The sequence below is a fragment of the Rhyacophila brunnea genome, unplaced genomic scaffold (assembly GCF_057557595.1).
Source record: "Rhyacophila brunnea isolate RB1 unplaced genomic scaffold, BYU_Rbru_1.0 scaffold_6, whole genome shotgun sequence".
Lineage (NCBI taxonomy): Eukaryota > Metazoa > Arthropoda > Insecta > Trichoptera > Rhyacophilidae > Rhyacophila > Rhyacophila brunnea.
The window spans coordinates 5,761,932-5,788,564 of record NW_028233276.1 but is presented as its reverse complement, the minus strand read 5'-3'; the positions used below and the strand labels follow the sequence as shown (position 1 = coordinate 5,788,564).

Genomic DNA, 26,633 nt, shown 5'->3' with positions numbered 1-26,633 from the left:
GCACCTGCTTCATGGAAAACCGCCACTGCTCTCAAAAGTTATATTATTATTTGTAGTCGTTCCTTCATTCGTCGCCCATTATAATGTGGCGTCCCTATGCAGCGCACGGCTTGCATGTACCCACGGGACGTCACTGTGAACAAAGGTTCACAAGGTTAATCATAATTATTGAGATGCCGAATACGAGTGCACTGGTGACCAAGTTGCAGTAAATCGATTTAAAAATTAAATATACGATTATAAATTCTGCATATGAACTGTTTTTAACATTTTGTAAATGAGGTCTTGTTCACAAATGTTCGATTATTACTATTCCAAAAAAATTGTCGATAGTTTATTAATGTTTTTTGAGGTTTTAAGGAGAAAAGTCATGCCAAAATATTAAAAATAAATTTTGGCCGCCATCTTGATATTAATTGTAAAAAAAAAATCAAGTTTATCATCGAATTTTTCAGCAGGCACAAACACATGTGCCTACACTGAAAATTAATAAAATCGGACAATAATCATTGAAAATTTAAATTTCTGCCACCATCGTGGTACCTATTGCAAATTATTAAGGTTAATTTGGAATTAGTTGATACTGTTTACACGTTTACAGTATCATATTATCATACCTACATGTTTAAACTGAAAATCAATCAAATTAGACGGTCACTATGGGAAATTGAATTTTAGCCGCCATCTTGTTTTAGCTGTCATTGTATTGGGTAATTGGTTAATAAAATCAAAATAACAATATTATAGTTTACTTACACAAAGATTTTTCAGAAAATTATTATTTTATGCAGATGGTGCTGGGATGGATGGATGAACAATTTTTACTCATGTCACATTGCAGATTCAATTGTAGCAATTATTTATCAGAACCGCACTGAACTGAGATATAGGTACCTACACATTTTGTATTAGTGTTCCAAGCTTAGAAGATGTTTTTTATATACTGGAAATTTATTATTTAGTTTTAGGGCAAAACACAGGCCCACAGGCCTTCTTTTTCGTTTATATATTTTGTATTCAATGCTGCGAAAACATAGGATATTAATTCTATACGCGGAAAAGAAAGGGAGATAGATCATTACTTTTCAGGAGAGCTTATGGGAACTTTTATGTTTATGTGCGAAATATACTAACTTAGCAACGTCGATTCGAATCGTCCCTTTTCTCCTTTGTGACATTGTGATAAATTTGGCACTACTATATTTTTTAGACTTGTTCTTACTTTATTCCGTAGGTACGCATAATTATTTTATAGTGGCCGTTTCAAACATTAAAATCGCTTTGGAATCTCGTCAAACGCTGTACTTATATAAAATATTAATTTGATTACTTCTAGATACTTCTCTTTAGTTGCAGTAGTATTTTATCGATATAATTTTAGCAAATTAAAACTAACACTCGAAGCAGAAAACATAATTAATTATTCTCCAATCTGATGTTTAGAGAGAGAACGGGTTCCGCCTTGTCCGAGTAAAGAAACATTGCGCAGATATCTAGTTATTTTTCTTTTTTTTGTGATTTTGAATTATATATGTAATATATAAAGTAGGTAGGTAGGTATTTACATATCTAAGTTATATATTTAAATGTGTTTTTTATCACTTAGTCAAAATTAACTGATATTTTTACTTCACATTTTTTTATCGGTTAAAAACATGTTCTGAGCGGCGTACGCGTCAGCTTATGCTGTCTTGGGTCTCAGGTTCTAATCCTGGGTCTGGCAAACACACATTTTGTTTTTCAATTTGTGTTTGGAGTCAGAATATGGAGCTAATAGGTTAAGCAAGTGGTTAACATAATATATTTCTCGTAAAAACAAAAATCCGTTAATACAAACGTTCACTCTGTGGAGGCCCATATGACAGACCATAAATAAATAATAATTAAATAATTAAGTATTGATATTTTTGTATCTATATACTTTATCAAACACTATTCCTGAACAAAATGCTACCCGTCTTTCCAGCCGTGTCATAGACATAAAATAAGTGATCCGTTGATTTTCGGTTTGATATGCTGAAAAGCAAAATCTTCTATAGGTACATACGAATTCATCGTTTTGTCAATGTTTACTAGCGTACAAACAGGTATTCAAATAATATGTATTACGTTAAAGAATTTGATATACCAGTGTCAAATATCCTAAACCACATTGTATTTATGTAACGTATTAGTTACAAAACAAATGAGTTGTCAGTAATATTACATTTTGGAAATGGCAATCTAATTACCTACGTATATTTCTAAATCTTCCACCAACATTTTGTGTCTTCAAGTCAAAGAGATTGTTTAGTTCAATAATTATTGTGTTGATAGTTTCACAGAATTTGTCATGTTAATGATGTAAGCGCCTAGAATATGTAATTTTTATTTACGATGTTTGTAGTGTAATAGTGTTTACTTAAAAAATATGTTATTGACTGAAGTGTCCGACGGCAGAATCCGAATCTAAATCTGCAACATCAAACGTCAGAAGGAAAGAAACCATACAAAGAGACTTGGCGTTGCTGACATCCATAAATAACTGAAAAAAGGATTTATAAATTTAATCACTCAGTAGGTGTAATATAAGAACAATATATTACTTACAATATATAAATTAAGACATTCTTAATACAAAACAAATGTTCTTATTTTGTTGTTACCTACCTACTTTAAAGTGAAGATTGTCTTTAAGACAGTAAGTTTAACTTAAGTTTTATACGGTGGAACAAGGGATTTTTTATATACTTAAATAAAATACGGATAACATTGGAATAAGGGATATCATCTAAGTAAGATAATAAGCTAATCAGAATCTCCAGTACGGGACCCAATAATTATTCTCCACTTACTGACATAATAAGAGATAATCGAACTCCAACTGTATTAAGACACGACTCTATGGTAAAAACTGACCAGTGGATGACTCAAGAATCTGTATTCAATCGCTTCCTATCCTGTTTCGCTTGGCGTCCTTCTTCCGCGTCAGACACAGATTCGAATATGCTCAAGAGACGCTCTTCGAAGCGCTTCGTCCTGGGCGACAGTGCAGAGCCAGAGGATGGCACTTGGGAGGGCAGCAACATGGGTCCGGTGCCGCTGATCTCGCTGGAGAGACGCGCCAGTCATGCGGGCCTCGAGGACTACGAGCGGAGGGCCAGCTTGGAGGTCGGCAGTATTTACAATAGGAGGGCGAGCCTTGAGGCTAGTAGGGCTGCGGCGGCTGCTGAGGCGGCTGCTAATCCCGCAGGCATCTCCAACAGCCATTTGAGACTTCCTCAAGCGACCTTGACGTAAGTATTAATTGTTGAACATTATCTAGGTACCTACTTGGCGCTGTATGCTGATTTTTCTTCCGATTTTGCGAAGTTATAATAGCTTACACATATTTTAGTCGTAATTAGCTATATTTTACACGATTTCCTTACCAAATCCCTTTTTGTTGTATTCAGTCTACCTAAGCCAGTGGTCTTCAAACTTTGTCGACTCACGGAACCCTTAGAATTATAAGTTTTTTTCCCCATCCCATCCTTAGAAAAATATATCTTAAAATAATATTTATTTTACACAATTTGTCGAAGTCTAGGTCTATTGTCGATTTTTTTTTGATTCGCGGAAACACAGTTTGAAGACCACTGGCCTAAGCCGACTAGTGGTTGTGATTTCTCACTTTTTTTGATTCTCGTGAATTCCAATTTCTCAGAATATTTGGAACTCGAGAATACGGGATTAGTTTTTTGGTTTGTGGAGAATTTTCGAGAGTTGATTCGATCTTCTGGGCTCCCGATTAAAAATGTGTACATTCTAGTCTTAAAGTATCTAGGTAAGATTTTAATTTCTTCGGAAGATATGTACCTAACCTAAAAGTATGATATCCATTTAATTTTAAATATACATAGCTAGTTCATTTTGTAATTATTTCTCGCCATTTTTTTTTTGAATTCTCGAGTATTTATTGAAAGAAAAGAATCAAATATCATCGAAATATTCATAATTTCTTCAGAATTCTCGATGCAATATTGTTTAGATCTAAGTTAATCTATTCTGTGGATATAATTTACATAAATTGAATCACGAGGATGTAAAAAATCTTATCTCACATACCTACATACCAGCATTCTCTTATTCAAGAGTTTGATTTCCAATTTAGGAGTTACTACGGTCATTATTAGAAAAGGTAACCGGAAAAAACAGAATATGATATAACAGGATATGAATAAACAGAACATGAAGAAACAGAACACGAAGAAACAGAACTGTGAGAAAACAGAACTGTGAGAAAATAGAATATGAAAAAAACAGATCAGCCAGGGGCAAAATAAAACACTCATTTTTGTCGTATCTATTTGTTAATTAAATACTTACCCATAAAACTTTTTAAACGTAATAAAGTTTATAAACGAAATATATATATACATATTTAATATACATAATCACTGCATGTTGGCCATTCGGCGTAAAAACCTCAATTATCTATCTATCTGTTGATTTTGATAATCGTGCACAACTCCACAGAATTATTAAACTCATCAGGTATTTCGTTGTACCTAATCACTAAAGTATTTTGAACATAATAGATTGATTAAGACGAGATATACGAGGGTGGGTCAATAAGTCCTTAGAAAAGCCGACAGGTGGCGCGACTAGTACTGTAAGCGGTTTGTTTTCTTGCAGCGGCACTACCGATTCAGTATGCTGCGAAGTTTCAATCAGATTGGTCGGGTTGTTGTGTGTTTCTCGTACATTTAAAAAAAAAATTTGCTTGTGGAAAATGGAAAAATGGAAAATGGAGAAAATTGAGTTTAGAGCTGTTATTAAACATTTTAATATAAAAGGGTTAACAGCAAAGGAAATAAAAAATGAGTTGGATTTAGTTCACGGCATATCTGCTCCTTCACTTGCAACTATTTATAACTGGTTAAATGAATTTAAACGTGGTCGTACATCAACAAAGGATGAACCACGCTCAGGACGTCCTGTAGAGGTGACTACACCAGAAATGATCAATAAAATCCACGATATGGTGTTAAGTGACCAAAGATTAAAGTTGAGTGAGATAATTGAGGTTACAGGGATCTCAAAAGGTAGCGTCATTTCTATTTTACATGACAAATTGGGCATGAAAAAAATTTCTGCAAGATGGGTGCCGCGTTTGCTCACAGTCGACAATAAACGCAATAGGGTGCTGGCCTCTAAAGCCCTGTTGTCGCTCATGCAACGCAATCCGGATGAATTTTTTCGTCGCTTTGTGACTGTAGATGAAACATGGATACACCACTATACTCCCGAGACGAAAGAACAGTCAAAGCAGTGGATTGCGAAAGGCGAACCATGTCCAAAGAAGGCGAAAACCGTAAAATCAGCTGGTAAGGTTATGGCTACTGTATTTTGGGATGCACGTGGAATTATTTTCGTTGACTATTTGGAAAAAGGAAAAACAATAACAGGGGATTATTATGCATCTTTATTGGACCAGCTAAAAAACAAAATTGAAGAAAAACGGCCTTATTTAAACAGGAAAAAAATCCTCTTTCATCAGGACAATGCCCGTGTTCACACATGTTTGCGATCGATGGCTAAAATTGAAGAATTGAAGTTCAAATTGGTTGACCACCCACCGTATTCGCCAGATTTAGCCCCCAGTGACTTTTTCCTTTTCCCAAACTTAAAAAAATGGCTAAGTGGACAACGTTTTTTTTCAAATGAAGAAGTCATCGATCGGACAAATGCTTATTTTGAGGACCTTCCGAAAACTTATTTTTCTGACGGTTTAAAAAAAATTGAGAAACGTCTAACCAAGTGTATTGAGCTCCAAGGAGATTATGTTGAGAAATAAAAAAAAATACAAAAATAAAAACTGTTTTAATGCTTTTTTCTAAGGAATTATTGACCCACCCTCGTACCTACCTAGCTTGCCGGCCACACCGAGTTGAGTCCCGTTTAATTGAGGCTGTCCAGCGATTAGGAATGCAGAAATTATATAATTTGATTTTTTACGTCGTATTGAAAACCTGTGTTATTAAAAATCTATACAACACACAGAGATACGACAATTTCAATATTACATGTTATATTTTTCCTGAAAGGTCATAGTTCTACTTATCGTTGTTATGTTTTGTCACTGTTGTGTTTTTTCATGTTTTGTTTTGTCACCTTTCTGTCTGTTTATTCATGTTCTGTTTTATCATGTTCCGTTTTATTATGTTCTGCTTATTCATGGAACCATTAGAAACATTTTATGAGTAACGTGAGGTTAAGGTCGCATTTACGTGTAGATAATATCCAAACATAGAAGGTTCTTCCTTAAGGATTGTTTACACTGACTTGGTACTAATCATGAGTACCTACCCGCTATTCGCACTAATACCGGCACGTGTAAACAGGCCTAAATCCGGCGCTCCATTGGCACGCAAGTCAGACGATTTACAGTCTTCGGACTTTTTTTTTCGCGTGGAGCACCCCAGACCTGCGGACTTTTTAATCCGCAGACCAGGCTCGTTGGATTTCAAACATGTTTGATATTTTTGCCAGACTTCGTCAGTCGATCACTATGCAAATTCGATTTGACATTAATACGCAATCATTCGGACCGAAAAAAATCTGTAATTGTTTTAAACATTTTCAATATATAATTTGTTAATTTACACATTAGAAAATGAGAGATTTACCAATTATTTTTTTTATTTGTATTTATGAAATTCATAAAAGAAATCGTAAAACTTGTGTTGTTTTCACTGCTATATTATTTTATGCAAGTCTACATATAAATAACACAAAATTATAGGATTATCAGAAGACATTACGAGAATCGTAACTTTTCACTTTTGACAGCTCGATTTTTTTATTCGTTCGTTGATCAGAAGCAGAGCATAGACAAATCGGACGATTTATTGTCCTCGGACTTTTGGCTCGCCAATGGAGCGCTTGCAGAATACTAATGTTTATTACTAATTCTGCTTATTTACACGTGGTGACTGTGGCGAAGGGTGGACGTAGGCTGTGGAGATACGATATAAATAGTGCACACTAAACTTATGTCAGTCATAATTTGAACTTATAATATGTACCTATTGGTTAGTTTTAAAAATTGAATTAAACTTTTCCAAAGCAAACCGTAATAGATATTAAATAAGAAATATTTTTCTATCTAAAAAATGTTTAAAATTATGCCATTAAATCATAATATATAATTTTAAAATTTTAATAGATACTTTTTTAGAATATTTTTCATCTATTAAGGTTTGATTTAGACATGGTTTAATTAAAATTAAAAAAAACTGCAATTTGTACCCTAGTTCAATGGAAACAAATAATTATAAAGTGTGCATTATTTTTATCGGATCTCCACAGCCTACCTCCTCTATCATGGCTTGGCCTAGGCAGGGTTTAATTTAATTTTAAAAACTAACCAATACATATCTGCATTTTGTATTCTTCAATAAAAGCAAATAAGTATGATTGACAAAGTTTAGTGTGCACTATTTATGTCGGATCTCCACAGTATATCTCTACCCTTCGCCACTGCGTAGTGGCATTGGAACAAGCCCGTGTAAACAAGCCTTTAAACGTAATAACGTAAATGTCTGTAAATGTGGAGTTTTTAATTTATTATGTAACCTTTGTACGCATTATTACGTTCAATGCAAAGTTTATAAAGTGTCAATCAATAATACAAAACCACATTGTAAAATTTATAAGTGCTGGTAACACTTAACCCTTTCGACACCGTGTCAGATTAAATCGGTTTTTTTTATTTTAATAAATCAGATGATACAATAATCGAAGTTGTGTAAAACATTATTCGTTTTTATGTTCATTAATGTTTTTAGTGTTGGAATTAGGACAATTTAAGCCAACACATTCAAATTATAAACGGTTGCTATGCAAATAATAATGATATTTTATACAGGCGCGCGCACAAGGGTTTTGAGTCTCTCCACCAGGAACGGAAAAATACATTTTTTTATGTGAATGGAATATTGTTTCTTCTTCCTTCTTGTCAGGTCCTCATGTCTGTTAATCGTGACCCTGATAATTTATTCTCAGGGGGTTGATTGGGTTGGTCCCACAATTCTCGGCTTTATAATATGACACACAAGGCATGTAGTTACTAGAAAACCCGAGGCACTCATGAATTGATGTAACCATCTGGTGCATCCAATGTTTGCTTCAATATTCTGATGCGGCATGTCTAAAAGTCAAAACAGCGCAGAAGATACAAATGGACACTTACGATCCTAAAAATATGACTATTAGCACATCCGACAACCACTTCGCGATAACTCGTGGGTAGTTGGGTATATCTCTGCAGGTCAAGTGTTTAGAGCTAGACTCAAAGTATGGAGTGTCTGGGTATGAGAAATGTTCACGAAAAGTACGATATTCCGCGATTGAAGCGACGAGGAGTTATAAAGCAGCAGGCGGAGTAAATGTGTAAATCAGTAGCGCATGCTAGGCTTTCTTGCTGACTTTAAAATCAATAAAATAATATTATGGATATTTTTCAAAATGGATCTCTCCCCAAACCATTTTTCTGTTTGTGCGATTATACCTACACCAATCTTAAAGCATAAAACGCTTAAATCGTGTCATACGAAGCAGTTAGATACGTGTTTGAATCCTGTTTCAAGTATACATAATATGTATTAGGTGAGGTGAAAACTGCTCCTCCTACCCCATCTTTCAATAATTATATGTCACTTGTCCTCACTGTATAATATTGCTCGTAGACAGGGTAGTCGCTGGATGAATTCGATGATCCAGTAGTATTCGAGGGCATAACATGACCGAAATGCCGCCCGAAGGTACGTACGCTGGATTGACGAAATATCAATGTTCGGCGGACTTACGGGGCAGTGAAGAACAAGGAAGCGAGCTTGAGGAGGTCTTCGTCTAGCAGTGTATTGAAACAGACTGATGATGATACAAAGAATCAAATATGACTGTTTGATTTATTTTAACAATACAAGTCGAAAAAACAGTTTAATTCTAACATTAATTTCTCAAATAATTATGACAAAACTGTGTAACATACTGAATAATTATAGTATGTATGTAAAATACATTTTTCATGTAGAATTCAATGATCTTTATTATATCTCATAATAAAATTTATGTAGGGATAACGATTAATGAAATATTATTTCAAGGGAAAAGCATGTATCCATGCTAAAACTGAAAAAACCTTTGTCCCTCGACAATACCACTTTGGAAATCGGAAATTCGTGATTATCGTCTGGCAGTCAAAGTGTTTAGATCTGACACTTCATCACTTCATATTGGCATTATTTCATTGAAGTGATTTGCAAACAAATGGTCGGTTTTATTAATTGTGCAACAGAAAACGTGTCCACCTTGAACCGTGGCATGGTGTCAATTCATCGATGCACACCTGACATTATGCTATCATGGCTTGCGGCTATGCATCGACCTTGCAGTTTTCATGGGTTTTATTATTACATCAATCAATCACTGGTATGATGCGTATCTGGGTTGCAAAACGATTACAGAAGATAATGCGTCAATAACCATTGTATTGTACCAATGTATGTGATCCATCGATATTTCAAATTTTCATCACGGGTCGTTGGTCTTGGAAACTTTCCCACGTTACATTATGTTGTGTCCATACTTGTGCACTTTCATCTTCAAGTTCGCTTTCAACTTTATACGCCGCTTTTCAGGTAGTGTTTTTCAAACTTTTTTGTCTTGTGCCCCCCATAAACATAATACTTGTTTGTGGGATTTTTAATAAAGTTAATTAAAACATAATATTTCGTATAAAATGCGTACTTCGTTTTCTTTATTTAGTATAATATGATGTAATTCAATATTTTTTTTAATGTCTAGTTGTGTCAGCAACGAAGATTGCCATTATTTATGACATCGGAATGGTTATGAGGTTTTGAGAAATTAATTTCTGCATCAATTATTTCATTCAAACTTCAAACCAAATTGATCAACTATTAATTATCATTGCACTGAATCGAACTTGGATATTATTTCCTTATGAAGCTGTTTTAATGCGCAATCCTACACAACATGGTCATAATTATGCCCCCCACAACCTGAAGCGAGCCCACCTACCTATCGCTGAGGCTAAGGGCAGTGTGATGCTCTTAAGTAGTGTTTCCTAAATTATACACGGGAGTTATCATTATTTCAGTGTATCAATTATCATATCACATCAAATTTGAGCATCCACATATTTGAGTTTTTTTTACTATTAGAGTATTTGTATTTGTGATGTGTTTATAGGATTTATCTATTATATAAGTATTTGTTTTTATTTAACTTGTTTGAATGGAATCAGTTTTTTTTTTAAATTTAAATCTCATGCTTTGTTTTTTTTTTTAAATAAACAAAATAGTAAGAAAACTCCTAACAGCGTAGGTTACCTGATGATGGAGAATACACTTGTATTTATAACCTCTTTTGTTCGAAAGAGTAATAAGAGTAATTATTAGCTCTCATTTACGGCTAATGTTTCTATAAGTATTTTCTAAGTGATTCAAAAAGCAAAAAAGCAATTATGATATATTGAATGTATAATATAAAAATATGATTACGGCTTTTATTTCTTAAATATTTCGATGTTTCGTTTGACATGGCTTTTTAAAAACCTCTCTGACCATTTTCATAACTAAACAAAACTTCGAAACAATATTTACAGAAATCTATAATACATTATATAATATGTAGGTATTTAAAAAAATATTTTGCTTCATTCACAAGACGTGTGCTGAAAAAGTATTTTTTTAAACAGCTTTTTTTAAAATTTTATTGCTTTAAAAGTTTTATTGATTAGGTTCTCTTACATTCAAACGTAATGATCAGCATGAATATGATTATTGATTATTGTAATAATTCAAGGTTGTTTTGACAATGAAATTATTATTAGTACCTATTATTTTATTATCAATGCTTAGTATATAATTTTTATGTTTCACACTTTAATAATCCGCTTCTAAAGTAATGTTTTAATGTAGCGAATAAAATAAGGGCGACGCTATTTTGTTCTAACAAAATAAACTGTTTTGTTTGACGTAGACAGCACATTGCCACTCTCAAATATTTGTGATATAAATAATTGAATTTATTATCCTCTTGCTGTCTCTGATGTTTTCATCCCTGCTGGTACAGTGTCGGATTTGGAAAGCTGATATAAAATACAGACGGCACTGTTATACATAGCGCCGAGCTGATTGAATGGCAAAATGTCAGCTTCTGGAGCCGAGAGTCTTCGGGTTCGAATGAAGGGTCTGGCTGTTTTTAGATCATGAGCATGGATGTAATAACGTCTCACCGTCGCGATTATTCTAATCTAAGAGCGGAATGCACAATCTAAGATTTCGATCCTAAGGATAAGTCGCCGAAAAGCATGACTTAACTATAGACAATCCTGAGCATAGAGTTAAGGAATCCTTAACCATAGACTACCTTTGTTATGAACACGCCCCCTTCTGTATTACCATTTACCACTGACAGCTGCTGTCAAAATATATTCGCATGTCTATAAAACAGTCCATACACTCAAATTCATTTAACAATGTATCTCAATTTGGATATTGATAGTGTTAATTCGTTTGGCATGTACTTGCAGAATATTATTTTACTTTTATACGCCAGCCCGCAGAAATACAAAATGCCAGGTGAAGAATGACACTTGACGCTAGTGTTACCATGTTAAAAAAATATCTTGCGGTGCCTGTGGAATCACGTATAATGACTTATATCGGAAACATAAGAGTATTATAATAAATATTAATATGTACCTATTTATAGTTATTGCATTTATAAAACGCAGTTATCATATTTTTGCCATCGTTTAACAATTATAAAATAATTTACCTAAACTATAGGTAAGAGAATTTTTAAATATGGTATTATTTTCAATAGAAATGATCTTAACTGAGGACAATGTTTCTGCATAGTGTTTTCTGCTAAGGATATTTTAGTTATGACAAATGTTTCTGCATTCCGCTCTAAATGTCTAGGAGCTAGATGTAACTAGTTAGCTGTAATGTAATGTAATACTTATATACATAATAACGCAACCACATACGGCGTTAATGGGCGCGCAGGGTAAACGTTATCAGATGATGATAATCGATATGTTTGAGGGAAATTTAAAAATGTCGAGTAGAGTTCGTAAGTCATTTTTCCTATTAATGTTTTTTATTATTATCACTATTACTCTTTTATCGTCGTGTGATAAGGCGAATACATAATATTATGTTGATATTTAGCGATAAAAATCAGGTGATAAGTAATCAGATTGACTTAATATATCCTGCTTATTGACAGGTACGAATTTAATATTATGGTTTGAAATATGTCCGATTAATTTTAACTTGACAATGACAATGTATGGATTGCCACAGCAATATAACCAACTACCTACCTACCTAAATAATAACAAGTTTTGCCAGTTAGCGACTATGTCGCGATGGTGGTTTGTGCAACAGAGATTACATTATTATTATCCGAAAATCGTGGTCCAAGGTCAAATACATTTAAATTCAAAGTTATATAATTATGGGCAGAAAGCAACTAGATACAGATTTTGTCCTCTTTAATGTCCCATAAATAAATGCAGTCACTCTGTATACCAGAGAAAACCTTTACGATTCTTTATTTATAATTGGTAAAAAATACAATAAACGTTAATATACCTACATTTTATGAATAATATTTTATATTTTTGTTATTAAAATATTTTATTTGAATAATAAATACACGTCATCTACCTGTGGTAGGTCGGGTAGGTAGGTACTAAAAAATGCCTAGGTGACTACTTGCTCTTTACTAGAGCTTGTGATTTTTAGAGAATTCGAGATTGGTTTTTTGATTTCTCAGGAATTTTCGAGAAATTGTCATTATTACAAAATTGAGGTAGGGTAGGTATTTTTGCCGATTTTTTTTTTCATCTTTAGGTTTTACAGCCAATTTTTTTTACCGTCGACTTAGTCGAGACTTTTTATAGTTCTTCCGGCCATTCCGAGAAATATAATTTATTGACAATTTCTCGATTTCTCGGAAATCTCATTATTTTATTAAATAGATTTCTTGATAACATCTGCTCTTTAGCCTTATTGATTGAACTTACGTTTTCGCGTGTCTAACTACTCCATTGTAATGTGGTGTAACACACTTTTGTTAGTTTTGAAACTGCAACATAAAGAATGGTCTGTTTTCTCGTCTATTTATTGTTCTTTGCACCCACAGTCGAGCAGGGACAAAACGCCCCCTCCCTACAACCGTGGGTTGCTAGTTGCCAGTTGCCGTTTACAATCTCGTTGGTACATTAGCGGTTCCAGAAAAAAAGTAAAGCGTCGGTCATTTAATTTTAATTCTCAAAAATATATACCTACATCCAATCAACATAAATGGGTAGTGTTAAATTATCTAAGTAGATAGTAGGTACCTACCTATCAACCTGATAACCTGCTTACGATATATTATAGGACATGATGTCCAACTATTTTAGTGATAGGTATAAGAGCTACTTTGATTTTCTAAAACCCGAAAATAGTAGGTACATAAATAAATATCTAGAATCTCTAGCTAGATCATCGAGAGAGTGTGGATATATTAATATATTATAAGTATCTAGTATTTCATGTCAATCAATCGCGCAGGCGAAATTTTTGGGGCGGTATTGTGAAGTATGTAGGTACTTACATATAAATTCTTATGTACACGTTTATGTTTATTCAAATAGTTAAATGATGTCCTTCAAAATATAGCCTATGCGTTGTTGAGTCCTATTGACATGTTGTCAGTGACGTCCCTAGACAGAATGCCGCCCCTAGGCAGCACCAAAATGCCACCCCATTTTTTATACAGTATATTTAAATGCCATCTCTACTTCACAATATTGCAAGTCCACGGTTTTAGATACGTTTAAAAATACACCTGGCAACTTTCAAAACTCGCGAGTGACCTGCAAAAATATTTGGATAAATTAATTAGGTAGGTAAGTAGGTACCTACCTATAATTCAAATATAATTCGCAAATCTGCATGTGCCATTGCTGGATGTGACGTCCTAGGCCAACGGAAGTAAACTAGACATCCCAAACCCGGCAAAAAATACAGTCCTGTTACACTTTTTATGTTGTGTATTAATACATTTTGTTTCAAACCGGTGAGCTGAATTTTTTAATGGAAAGATATTTCCGTTATTACTAAGTTATGTAAGTACCTATTTCTATATATACTTTATGGTTCTTCTCGATTTGCCGCCTTTCGAGTAATTGCCGCCCCCAAGCGACGCTCAATCTGCCCACCCCCACGGGACGTCACTGCATGTTGTTTTTTTTCAATGTATGCTGGGTTGGCGTCCATTCGGTTGAGTGAAAGTCTAACTACCATTTATCGTAAAAGGTTTTGTGGTAACCTCCACTCTGTGTTTAAGCAATAATATTGCTATAAATATATTATATTCCCGGGTCGGACATAATAATAATAATGTATTCGTATATATTTTTTAGCCTTTTGTTCCCTACGCTGTGGATAATTGTGTGTTTTACGGCGGATCTCGATATTCGAGTAACTTGTAGTGATACTGGAAATGTCTGATTAAAACTGAATAAATTTGCAAATTAATTAATTGTGCTATTTTCGTAAAAACGTTTTTATTAAAACTGTTTTTATTAAAACTGTTTTTATTTCCTTCGTATTATTTGTCGGCAATGTAAACTCAAATGCAGCCCTGCGTTTACTACCTCGACGATAATGTGTGTAGTTTTATGATTATCGGCATTTTTTACTATTTTTCGCACACATATTTTTTTCCGCGGCAACATTTTGCAGGTTTCATTCGCGTGCAAGCGAGACATACGTCCGTTTTAATACACGCATCTCGTTCCCTCGCCAATTACCCATTGCCTGCCCCAACGTTAGAGATGTTTTGTTTTAAGCATGTGATTCAATCAAGAGTCGTTACTCTTATACTTGATTCTTCGTCAATTATGATTTTGCTAGATTATTGCAGTCATTAATAATTTCCCAATCAAATGCAAAGTAAACACATTTCTTTGTAAGTACTTACTAAATAATATAATATTGCGTATCTGTATATAATTTGAACGGTTAAGATAGACGAGGAAAATATAATCATATGGCATTCTTGTGTCACGTGGGCCAATGGGATTTGATTTTATTGCTGCGCTCATGGAGACGCCGTTACAAACGACAATCAAACGGAGTCCACGTTCAGTTCGGGCTCACCCGCATCATAGTAATGTAAAATATCTTTGGCTGATAACTGTTTCATATTAATCAGTAGACACCTTCTTGGCTGTATACCGTGCATATGTGGTAAATGGTAAATCAATTATGTGGACGCAGCGTGTCAAAAAGAAAAAAGCTCTCGTAAACGACCCATCCTATAGGCATCTGGGTATCATTGGCGAAGGGTGGAAGTATGCTGTTAAGATCCGGCATAAATAGTGTACACTTAACTTGTTAGCCATACGTATTTGTTTTTATTGAACTAAGAATAAGAATTCCAGATAGTGTTAGTTTTTAAAATTCAATTAAACCCTGCGTTAACCAATTTCGTTTTATGACTTTTCATTTTTCGAAAACTTCCTTACCTCTTCCTCACAAATGGGGTGACGTAATAATAATATCGTCGGTGTTTTGTAAAAAGGGCGAATCAACCATTTTGGCGAAATCGAGATTTTAATGGAAATACATGTACCCCACTAGCTTTGTTGTGTAAAAACGGCGAATTTGTATCTCCACTGGAAATTACTTAAAAACGATAATCGACTAAAATTAAATTAATTAAAATTACGAATAAAAAGCGAATGTGACATAATATTAGGCCTTTTTTAATATTACATAATAATGCCTATTATAATGACAGTATTCTTTCTAAGCTTTATTATAGCCTTGTTAGATATTTATAATCATCCACAGGTAATAAACAAATAAATGTCAAAAGTTCAAAATTCTCCTCTGTAAAATGGTATTTTGGTTAATTCGCCCTTTTTACAAAACAACGACGATATTAGTTCGTTTCTTCAAATTTGAAATTTTCGCGTCAATTAAAGATTTTGAAATGTGTTAATGTTACGTTATGAGCTTCCGCCCTTCAGTAGGCGGGGTAAATTTAATTCATATATTAAATCATCATAATATTTTCAAATATAGTGAATCGAGTCATCTATATCGCTAAAAAGGATTCGCGAACTTTGCGAGTCGTTCTCATCACTAATTGGAATGTGTCAAAAAGATGCCGATGCCACCGTCATGAGACCGCCAACTTAAATCGAAATCAGTTTATATTTGGCCTGCTTTTTGCCTGTATCGAATTCAAAAGTTATTTTCTTCCAGTTTGTGTATGAATTTTGAATAAACATGATCGTGGCGGGAACAGAACTGACAGATCCCCGGCGGTGCGCTAAGAGGTTAGGTTTCCACTTTTACAGCTATTTGGACCTATTTATAATGTTTGAACGTGAATATTTCACGAATCAATCAATACTCGTTGTAAATTTGATAAATATATCGTTGATACAAGTTATTTTCGTTGCATACATACTGTGACTACATAGTTTATTTTACGATTATGTCTGTTTGTTTTGGTTTTTTTTTGACAGCTTTCTAAATCCATTCGACGTAATCTCTGTTTATTTAGCATTCGTTCTTCGAATTGTTTCATATTTTTAATTTTAAGTATTGCAATGAATTGATAACATTTATAGCTGTTCGGTAGGAATGTCTTTGTTGATTTTTTTAATTTCGTTAAAGTTGTTCGCACATAATTATGTACCTAGGTACTTAATTGATTCCATTATTTTAGTTTTTTTTGCACTTTCATAAGCTGGAGAGTACGTTCAAAATTCTCGATAACAAACACATGATGAAGTAAATAATTGTGATTAATAATGTTAATATCGTTTGGTAGAAATTGGAATGCACAGGAGGTACCTAGGTATTAAAATTATTATTTTACTTTACTTGAAGACATTGGATGGACAACTTTCCATCTTCTAACCAGTTTTGTGAGTGTAATACTTGCAATAAAACACTAACTTGATTATCACTACTTTTACTACAGTCGATGTCAATAAAAACATGTCAGTTTTGTAATATTAAATACCTATATACTAATTATATGAAACGTTAATTGGTAAAATAGATACCATGAGCTGTCTCAAAACAACTTCCATTTTGATTTATTTGGCAATATGTATAATTTTAAATTTGGAATTATGATGTTATTATTTTTTTATGTTGGTATCTATCAACCTTAGAAGAAAATAGGTTGGTACTAATTATCAATTTGTTGCCTGTACACATTTTTTTGTTTTTCAAAAATTGTTTGCCTTTTAGTTGTAAATATGAATCACCCATTTCATATTTAAAAAAAATAATATGTATTAAATGTTTTAAATAATTAACATAACGTACATTAATAAAAATGCCCGGGGAATAAGTTGTCAAAAGAAAATGCAGTTTTTTAAAACTATTTTCAGTTATTAGTGTAGGTACTGTATAGGTACGGTACACAGTATACACAATTTACTCTGTAATACAGTCGAATGTTTGCTTACGAATTATGACGCATATATTATATTTTATAGACTGAATCATATAAAGCGTTTGACGAACCTATTTCGATTAAACGCAGCTATTTTTAGATACAAAATATCGAATAATAAGGGTAGAGGTTTCTTATTGGAATCTCCCATGATTCTAATGTGTATAAGCGCTATTTCACTGTACCTAATCTTTCCCCGTACATAAAATGTCTAGTCCTAGTGATTGCCAGTAACTTGAAAAGTTAATATTACAAGTGGTGATTTTACGTTTTTTCAGAAGTATAACTTTGGTTTTAGATACATTATCATCAATCAATATTGAGAATCAAAAAGTCAAAAGTTGTTATTTATTATTGCTAACAAGATAATAAATATTTCGCAAAGTAATCTCATGTGTTACATAGGTAGGTATGCTAGATAGGTACTTACCTATTTTTAAAATGTTTTTTTATTATCTACCTATATATTTATAAATGATCCCTATTTTCGCATCAAGGATCCGTTGATTGTTGACCGTTCACTCCGTTTCTTGTGTTCAGTTCTTTTTTTTTTAGGACGACGCCGTATTTAGTGGTTTAAAAATGAATGCATTCTCCCGAACCGTTCCGAGCAGCCGATGATAGCGCAAAGATCGCCCCGATGGTGGCCGACCTCCATTAGGAGATGGCACGATGAATATAATAATGAAACTTTAGTGTGGTAGTAGAATAAAACAATCTCAGAAACACCCAGGCTTTGAGAAAATCACATAAATGTAAACGACATATTATGCACCATTGAATTACAATAATTTAAGTTTCAGATAGGTACACATGAGAATGACATAACATTATGTAAGTAGGTACTTACGTAAAATCAGTACAAATAGAATATAGTACAACAGTGGCAATATTACAATGAGGTACTTAAACTAAATGTGTTTATAAATCATTTGGAAAAAGTAAAATTAAACGAACATATACAATTATAAGAGACAAGTTGAGTAGGTACCCGCACAACGAAAAAAAGTTCATTTACTGCCGTGCTTGTTCGCCTGAACGGAGGTATTGAACATGTCAGTAGACGAATTATTCCTCGGTTGGTATGACTTCAGTGGGGTATGCCTGATTCCAGATCAGATGTGCTTCCATTTGAAATTCTGAGTATGTCAACTATATACATGATAGCTCTGTCAACAAATCCTACCCCTAACCCAGTGTTTCCCAACGTGGGGCGTACGCCCCACCGGGGGGCAATTTGAATGTTTTGGGGGGCAATGTGCAAATTGTTAATATATGTAACATTTTTTTTGCGGAAAAACGCATTTTCGAAATATTTTTTTTGATATTACAACCCTGACTTTCCGAGAATCGGCAGCACTGTTATATTTGTACCTTTTATTATTATTTTGACTGAAAAATTGGCAGGAATAAGGAGAAATTTGAATAAATATCAACAATACATTCATTATTCTCATGTTAGGTAACTATACAATTTTGATAGGGGGATGGAGATTTTTGAAGCGTAGAAGTGGGGCATGGCAAATAAGGTTGAAAAACACTGCTCTAACCTCTCCACCGGGGGTTCCTAGGCTATGCAAGCATGCTGCAGCAGATAGAGGCGGGTGCAAGGCGAATCACCAGCGCCTAAAAACTAGTACATTATGGCTACGGGAAGAAAAACCCCTACAGAAAACCCGGGCATGTTCACAGGCCCACATGATGATCACATGCACACCCTAAAACCCAACAGACTCAAGCAATCCAATGAATCATTTATATTGAAACATGCATTACGAGTTTTATTTATAAATTTGACAAGGCTCGAACCTCTCATTCGCCGATTGGAAGCGCAGTCAGCAGTGCCTTGATGTTGTCTCCGCGATAGGTCTCTTTACCTAATTTCTCATAATAATTTATTTCGGTGATGTGACATTATGACAATACTACCATATGTAGATAAGTATATTTAGGTGCCCAAATGTTTAGGCCGTTGGAATCAGTGGGTCGTTTTAAATGTTACCCTAATAAGTTAGTTAAAAAGTTGTATATATTTTTTCACAGTTCGCCCTTGAAAAACTCCAGCTTACGTAAAATCGATGCGAGAAACCATTGATTTATTCATTAGGTATTTTCAAAATTCGTAAAATAATATATTATTACAATTATTTTTTCCTTATTGATTCAACAAATGATTGGGAAAATTATTATTGCCGAGTACCAATCCAATTTACACGTTATACCAGTGGTGATTAAACTTCTTAGTTTCACGGCGTCTTTAGTAAACATTCTTTCAACGCGTCCTAAAAATGTAGTAGCCAATTGATTTCTTCCCCACTTGGAATGACAATCAGGGGCTTTATTAGCTTTTCCTAACTGATAATCGAAAGTGTCTGTTTTTTGTGTGTATGGATTTCGATAATGGTCTAACTATGGTTAAATGAGCAAATATAACTGGTAGCACTAAAATAATATAGGATGATCGTCTTGGCGATACAAGAAAAGCCGTTCAAATTTTGTTATTGTCTACCTAAATGTAACAGCCATATAAGCAGAGCTCGAAATGGAAAATTTTATGAATCGGAGCGCTTAATAATTTTCCGAAAATATTCACATAGTTATCTAATTTTGTGTAGGTCAAATTATTTTTTTCACAATTTTGGGGATTTCATGAACCAGAACGGCGCTCCGGTGCGCTCCTGTCCATTCGAGCCCTGCATATAAGTAGGTATATGAATGTACGATTGGGATTGCGCATCAGCTCATTTAATTTTTCTGGAAATATTTATTTTTCGGATACAATGATTCGCCTCTGGGAATTGCTTGCATACTTTGAATAATACCTCGCTTAAACGTGCATGGATTTACTGCTGGACAGTACGTATTATCGCGACCATAACAAGAAAATGCACGTGTAAACACGTATTATCGTAAAAGTTGCAAGATTACATGCATGAATCAAAACAGTTTGGAAGCTTCTGAATTTTCATGCGACGGTGGGAATTTGTTCGATATCTGCGCCTGCGCAGTAGAGCGATAGTGGCGAACCTGCCGGAAAAAATACGAACTACAGAGGCGCAGAGCATTTTTACGTTTACCAAATTTCACAACCAGTCAATGACAACGACGCATCTCGCTTACGATTGAAGAATGAGATTGGCGAGACGGTTACTATCGCAATAGTTTAGTTTACACACTATTGGTGCCAGTAAATCCATGCACGTGTACAGGCGCTATAACACTGTTTTAATGTATGCCTTTAATGAGGAATTGTGTGGGCCTTTAAGTGTTACATAAACTTTTAAATATTACGTATTTTTCACAAATTTAGAACCACTATTGTAAAAATGAAGCAAATTTTTGTCTTGTATGTTTTAGATTAGAATTGACAAGAATTTGTTTTTACTTGCATGACGTGAGGTCTTATTTGGATAGTGAAAACGAATACAAAATAAAAATTTGGTTACATTACTATAAACATAGCAAAGATTTTTATGTCCCCCGATAAAAAGTACGATTAAAAGATAATTCGTGCTTATTAGAATCTTATGCGAATTTTCCACTAAAAATAGCTTTTTACGATTATTAAATAAATTTTGCAATAAGTAACTGTTATGGAACCATTTAACGAAGAAGTTTAAATTTTTTTTTGTTTCAAAAACCTTTATGATGATGTAACGCCACGTTAATGCCAGATCATTTATTTTATATACACCCGATCCTCTTTTTGCACGGATACGAAATAACACGGTTTAAAAAAAGTACTTACCGATTATTTATTATTTTTTATTTACATTTTTTTTTGCTTTAACATGGTTTAAAAAATTAAAAAGAATAAAAATACGTATGCATGTACATATTTATCAAAAAATTGCATTGCAATTGTCCGCACGCCACTGGTGCATACATATGTTGTCACCGGATGCCGCCCAGATATACATATTATGTACATACATGGCGCCACTAGTCAGTCACTTCGGGTTCGATACGAGAGGCGCGCCGCGTGCTTCGGCGTCAGCAAATATTTCCAGCGATGAAAATGATTTTTCGCCAGCGAAAAACAGCAGTAAACGGGCACGTTTATTGTCAAGCAGCGACACTGAATGAATAAATTTCACTATGCTAAATTTAATTTAAATCGAAAACTATGTATTCTTATGTATACATATTTTTATAAGTATATAAATAAATTAGATTTATTTTTGAGTTCAAGAATTTCGTATGTTGAGTTGATTTTAAGTAATGGAACCTATCTACCATGTTTGCATGGGCTCCTTATCTTTTTTTACACGGTTTTGTTTTGCACAGTAGTCTTTGGAATGTATCCCCCGTGCAAAAAGAGGATTGGATGTATTTCATATCTATTTAATTTTTGTTTTTAATAAGATAAAATAAACTGTTCGTGAATTGAAGTTCTGCTGTGTACTGCCGCTGTGGTGCACAGTTTGAAAACCTCAGATTTAACCAATATACAATATACAAAAAAAATATACCTGCCTTATATAAAAATATCCAATACAAACAAGTTTAGTATATTATTATTATTGACCAATATTTCTTACCTTTTTATGAAGGTAAAAAATACCCTTTATAAACTCATCAAGTATAAAACGTATATCGCACCAGAGGAATTTTGATGTTCATGATTATCCCTAACATTTTTCATGTTTTTGTAAATTCTAAAACAGGAGTTCTTAATCTTCGGTTCGGCACCTGAAATTGTGTCGATGGACATTGTTATAGGACGTTACAAATGTAATTTTAAAAACCTTTGGAGCCACTGCACATTTAAATGGCGACTCCCCACATACTTACTGTATTTATGTATTACTAACTGGAAATAATTTCAGATAATACTTATATATTACTATATTTTGATGCAGGGTTTTGAATGTGTGAGTGTCCTACGATAATGAAACAAGCATTATAGACGTGCAATAGTGTGTTGCAACCTTCAAATACACCAATATTGAATGAGCGTTAGTGCATAAACCGAGATCAGTTGTCACAGCGAAGGATTAGTTTAGAATGACATATTGTTGACACGTGTTTAAGTTTATCCCATATTCTTCCACACTCGAGATCGGTTGCCTGTTACTCCAAACCCGTTAGGTATTTCAGTTCCCATTAATTCTGTGTTCCCTGGGTTTCAGTCTATCTATTATAATACTAAGATTTGATCCGCTTTCAAATCTTGTTCAATGCTAATAAGATTTACATTCATATTATTATATTTATCATTGTTATATTATATTACTTATTATTTTATTACTATACTGAGTGGAAAGCCTATCCAAGGATGGATATAAAAATATCTAAATTCATATTAATCAGGTTAATGCTGGCATTTATAAGCATACCTCATGTGAAATGCCAAGGAAAATATATTGCTCTCTTTCCACAGTTAATAATTAATGATGTCATCTAAATGGTCGGAATGTCTACTAAAATCTTTCAATAAATGTTTTTCATGCTTTGCAAAATGTTCCTCATTTTTTTAAGAAACCACCAAAATTATATTATATTAATATTCAGGTACTTATAATTATTTTTTCGTTGCGTAATGCGAGTAATAGCAATGCTATTTTCATTTGTTGCTTATATCAATCATAAACTTAAAAACAACGTTTTTAAAACTGGAACTGCGCAGAAGACCTGTGCACATTTTGGTACCTATTCATTTTTTAGAAAATGTAAAATTATATTCAGTCGAACTTGATTATTACGAGGAAGATGGGACTGACTGAATTTGCTCGTTATAAGCGTTACTCCTGATATCAGAGAATAGGTATTTTTAAATGAGCGGTGACAACACAAAAAGACGAAAAAAAGTCGAAAATAACAAATCTGAAAACCATTGTAAAAATCCCCGAAACAAGCATGGCATTCATAAACTACAACAGAAGTTGTTTATTGTAATGAACGCTGGTAGGTGCCTTCACAAACCTTGGATTTTTCAATCATATGCGTGGATACTTTTTCAGTATTATCGGCGAAAACACCAATTAGGTAGTACTGAGACACTTAACTAGTGTCATAAACATAATTCAACCCTGGCGGCATCCTGTCTGATGGGATTTTATTGCTTAGGGTCGAACTGTTTTTAAACGATCGACACATTAACAGTATTTTAGCTCGGTATATCCGATAAGTTGCTCGTTATAACAGTGAATAAATGTATGGAGAAAATCATAAACCAAAATGTCAACGAATGATTCCTCATTACATCTGAGATCTCGCTATGCCCGAGATCGTAATAACTGAGTTCGACTGTATATAAATAATAATTATTAAAATGTAAAATTTATTATATTGTCACCAGTATGATGTGTTGTTTTATTAATCTTTTCTTGAGTCACAAAACCAGAACTATTACCCTCATCTGCATCGTGGCTCAAAAAAGTTAAGAAACCTTGTTTTAAACGCTTGTTTTTGTTTATTTTCAGGCCGTCTATGTCACAAGGCACGGTTTTGATGCACAACCATCGACTGCAAGAAAAAGATTTCACCGTTGCCACACCTGAGGAATTCGTTAGACGCTTCAAAGGGACCAAAATTATTAATAAGGTATGTATTTTATTCTAACCTTTAAAAAAATTTGGTCCGTTCACCTGGAGGCATATCTGTTATTCTCCGATCTTTGACCAGACCAAATACCACAAGTTTTTTTCATGTGTCCAAACTGGAGAGTTCGGCGCAGGCAAACCGAGAAGAGTTTGTCTCGAATCTGGAGTTTGCTGATGATGTAGTAATGTTTGTTTGTTTGGTCATTGACGAGACTCTTCATCATTAGCATATTTAAAATGTGTCTGGTTCCTATCTGCCACTTGCCTTTATAATCCAACTCTAGGAAGCATATATTTATACAACTTTGCGTGGTCTCCTGTGGAGCTTCGTGCATGTGTATTTATGGTAGAGGTGAGTTGGAAATACTGTCACCAGTTTGTGTACTTAAGTTTCGGATGATGCTGGTTGACTTTCAACGCTATTGATATTAAATGCGCGCGAGCGAGATATCATGATACACGTATGTCTAGCTGTGATATTATACTCTGTCATTGTTCTCCCTTTCTCCTCTGTTGTAAGGTTGGTATAGTGAAGGACAGAAATGGTCACATGTTCGTTTTATAGTATACTATTTGAGTTCGTCTTAGTTTTAGTTTTTAAGAGTTTTAGTTTCAGTTGAGTATGAGACTTTATCGAGTCCAGGAGTTTGACGCATGGTATGAGATCTCGCCGTCCGCTAGCTAGTTCGTAGTCTTGCTACGTATGAAATCATCGCCTCGGACTTCGCGACTCGCGTATGTTTAGTATAATACTACGGAATTAGTTTTAGTTTAAGCTGAGTATGACATTTACATCGAGTTGACGTCAGTCGCAAGCCGGCATAGCGGAGTTCTGATAACGCTAACTGACTACGCGTTTATCTGGTTTTGTCACGTCGAGTTTCTCGATTTTTTAGTGTTATAATTGGAACTTATAAACATAAACTGAATTCAAATTGTATGCGTGATTGTATAAATGGATAATAATTATATTATACTTAATAAACAATTTGTGTAAAAATGGCTACTAAAAGGTTAAGTTTTGTGTGGAATCGTTCCAAAGAAATAGTTACAAATTATGCCATCTGTAATGTTTGTAACATAAAGAATTCATGCAAGTCAATGTCAAATTTGAAGAAACTTCTACAGCGCAAGCACCCAACTATTCATATTGACTTCGCCAGGCAAAATATAGCTCTACCTGTAAATGAAAATGCTTTACAGATAAATGAAACCAGTGCTTTTAATGCTTTAGTATTTTCTACTGAAACAGGAGTGACTAGTGCCATAGTTCCAGCTGTACCTGTCTCGAAAATGGGACTTTTCGAAAAGCGCATGTATTTTTAACGATTCTATTATAGCCGATATTTCAAATACTAGTATGTATTTTGGAACAAGTTTCGATACTAAGTATTTTTTAATACTGGTAGTAAGTATACTTAGTCTTCAAAATCGACCAGTTTTCCCACCTCTAATTTATGGTGTTGAGTTGAGGAAGCGACTGTAATGATAGTGTCGGTGAAATTAGTATTAACTTACAAAATCGCCGCATTTCAATTATCAATATCTAATTGTCGTACTCTATCTTGTTCTAAACCAATTGACGCAGTCATCTCGACCCGCGTTAAAAAAGATCACGCCAGGCAGTTCATATCCTGATATCCTGAGATAATTATCCGTTGGGATATGAGATATTATATTTATCACAAGTGATGTTGGAATAACCATGCAGTAAAAATTTTTTATGCTTTTGGCAGATTTTAGAAGTTTTATGTACTCAGAATATTATATATTTTGTGAAATTATATTTAGAATATGTAAATATTTTTTGTTAGATTTCGACTATATGTCGACTTAATCGGTTTATGGAAATATATGTCTTATAACAGTCATGTTAGAACCCGGTAGCGAAGGGTGGAGGTAGGCTGTTGAGATCCACCATAAATAGTGCACATGAAACTTTGTCAGTCATGCGTATTTGTTTTTATTGAACTAAGACTACAATTCTTTACAGATGGTGTTGGTTAGTTTTTAAAAATCAATTAAACCCAGCCTAAACCAAACCATAATGGTTTTAATAGATGTTGGGCGACACAACAAAGTTGTTGACACTTTTTCATTCATATTGATTTGTTTTCGTTGGATTAAGAATACATATTACACATATTGTTGGTTCCTTGGAAAATATAATAGATAGTAATAAAATATTTTTCTATCTATATAATATCAAAAGTTATGTATGATTTAATTGCATAATTTTAGATATTTTATAGATAGACAAGTATTTTTTGACTATTATCTATTATGGCTTGGTTTCGTAGGGTTTAATTGATTTTAAAAACTAACAAACACCATCTGTAAATTGTAGTCTTATTTTAATGAAAACAAATACGTATGACTGATAAAGTTTAGTGCGCACTATTTATGGCAGATATTAACAGCCTACCTGCACCCTTCGCCACTGTTAGAACCTCTCATTCATATTATTAGATTAACTGATGATGACTTGCGGCTATCAAAATTGTACCCAGCTATCTTCATCCGCGATGGTAGGTAGGTAGTGAGTTATGT

General features: G+C 33.8%; 1 protein-coding gene across 8 annotated transcripts in view; it reads left to right on the top strand.

The window, feature by feature from the left end:
• Window positions 1–26,633, top strand: part of ACC (acetyl-CoA carboxylase) — a 150,980-nt gene that overhangs the window by 79,765 nt on the left and 44,582 nt on the right. For 3 of the 8 annotated variants that reach the window (XM_085956808.1, XM_085956807.1, XM_085956809.1), the window contains exon 4: window positions 23,964–24,084. In XM_085956808.1, coding sequence (XP_085812934.1) covers window positions 23,964–24,084 — 121 coding nt within the window. Of the gene's footprint in view, window positions 1–2,316; window positions 3,276–16,198; window positions 16,403–23,963; window positions 24,085–26,633 lie in introns of those variants that run through there. The other 5 variants (XM_085956804.1, XM_085956806.1, XM_085956805.1 and 2 more) reach the window with 3 other exon arrangements.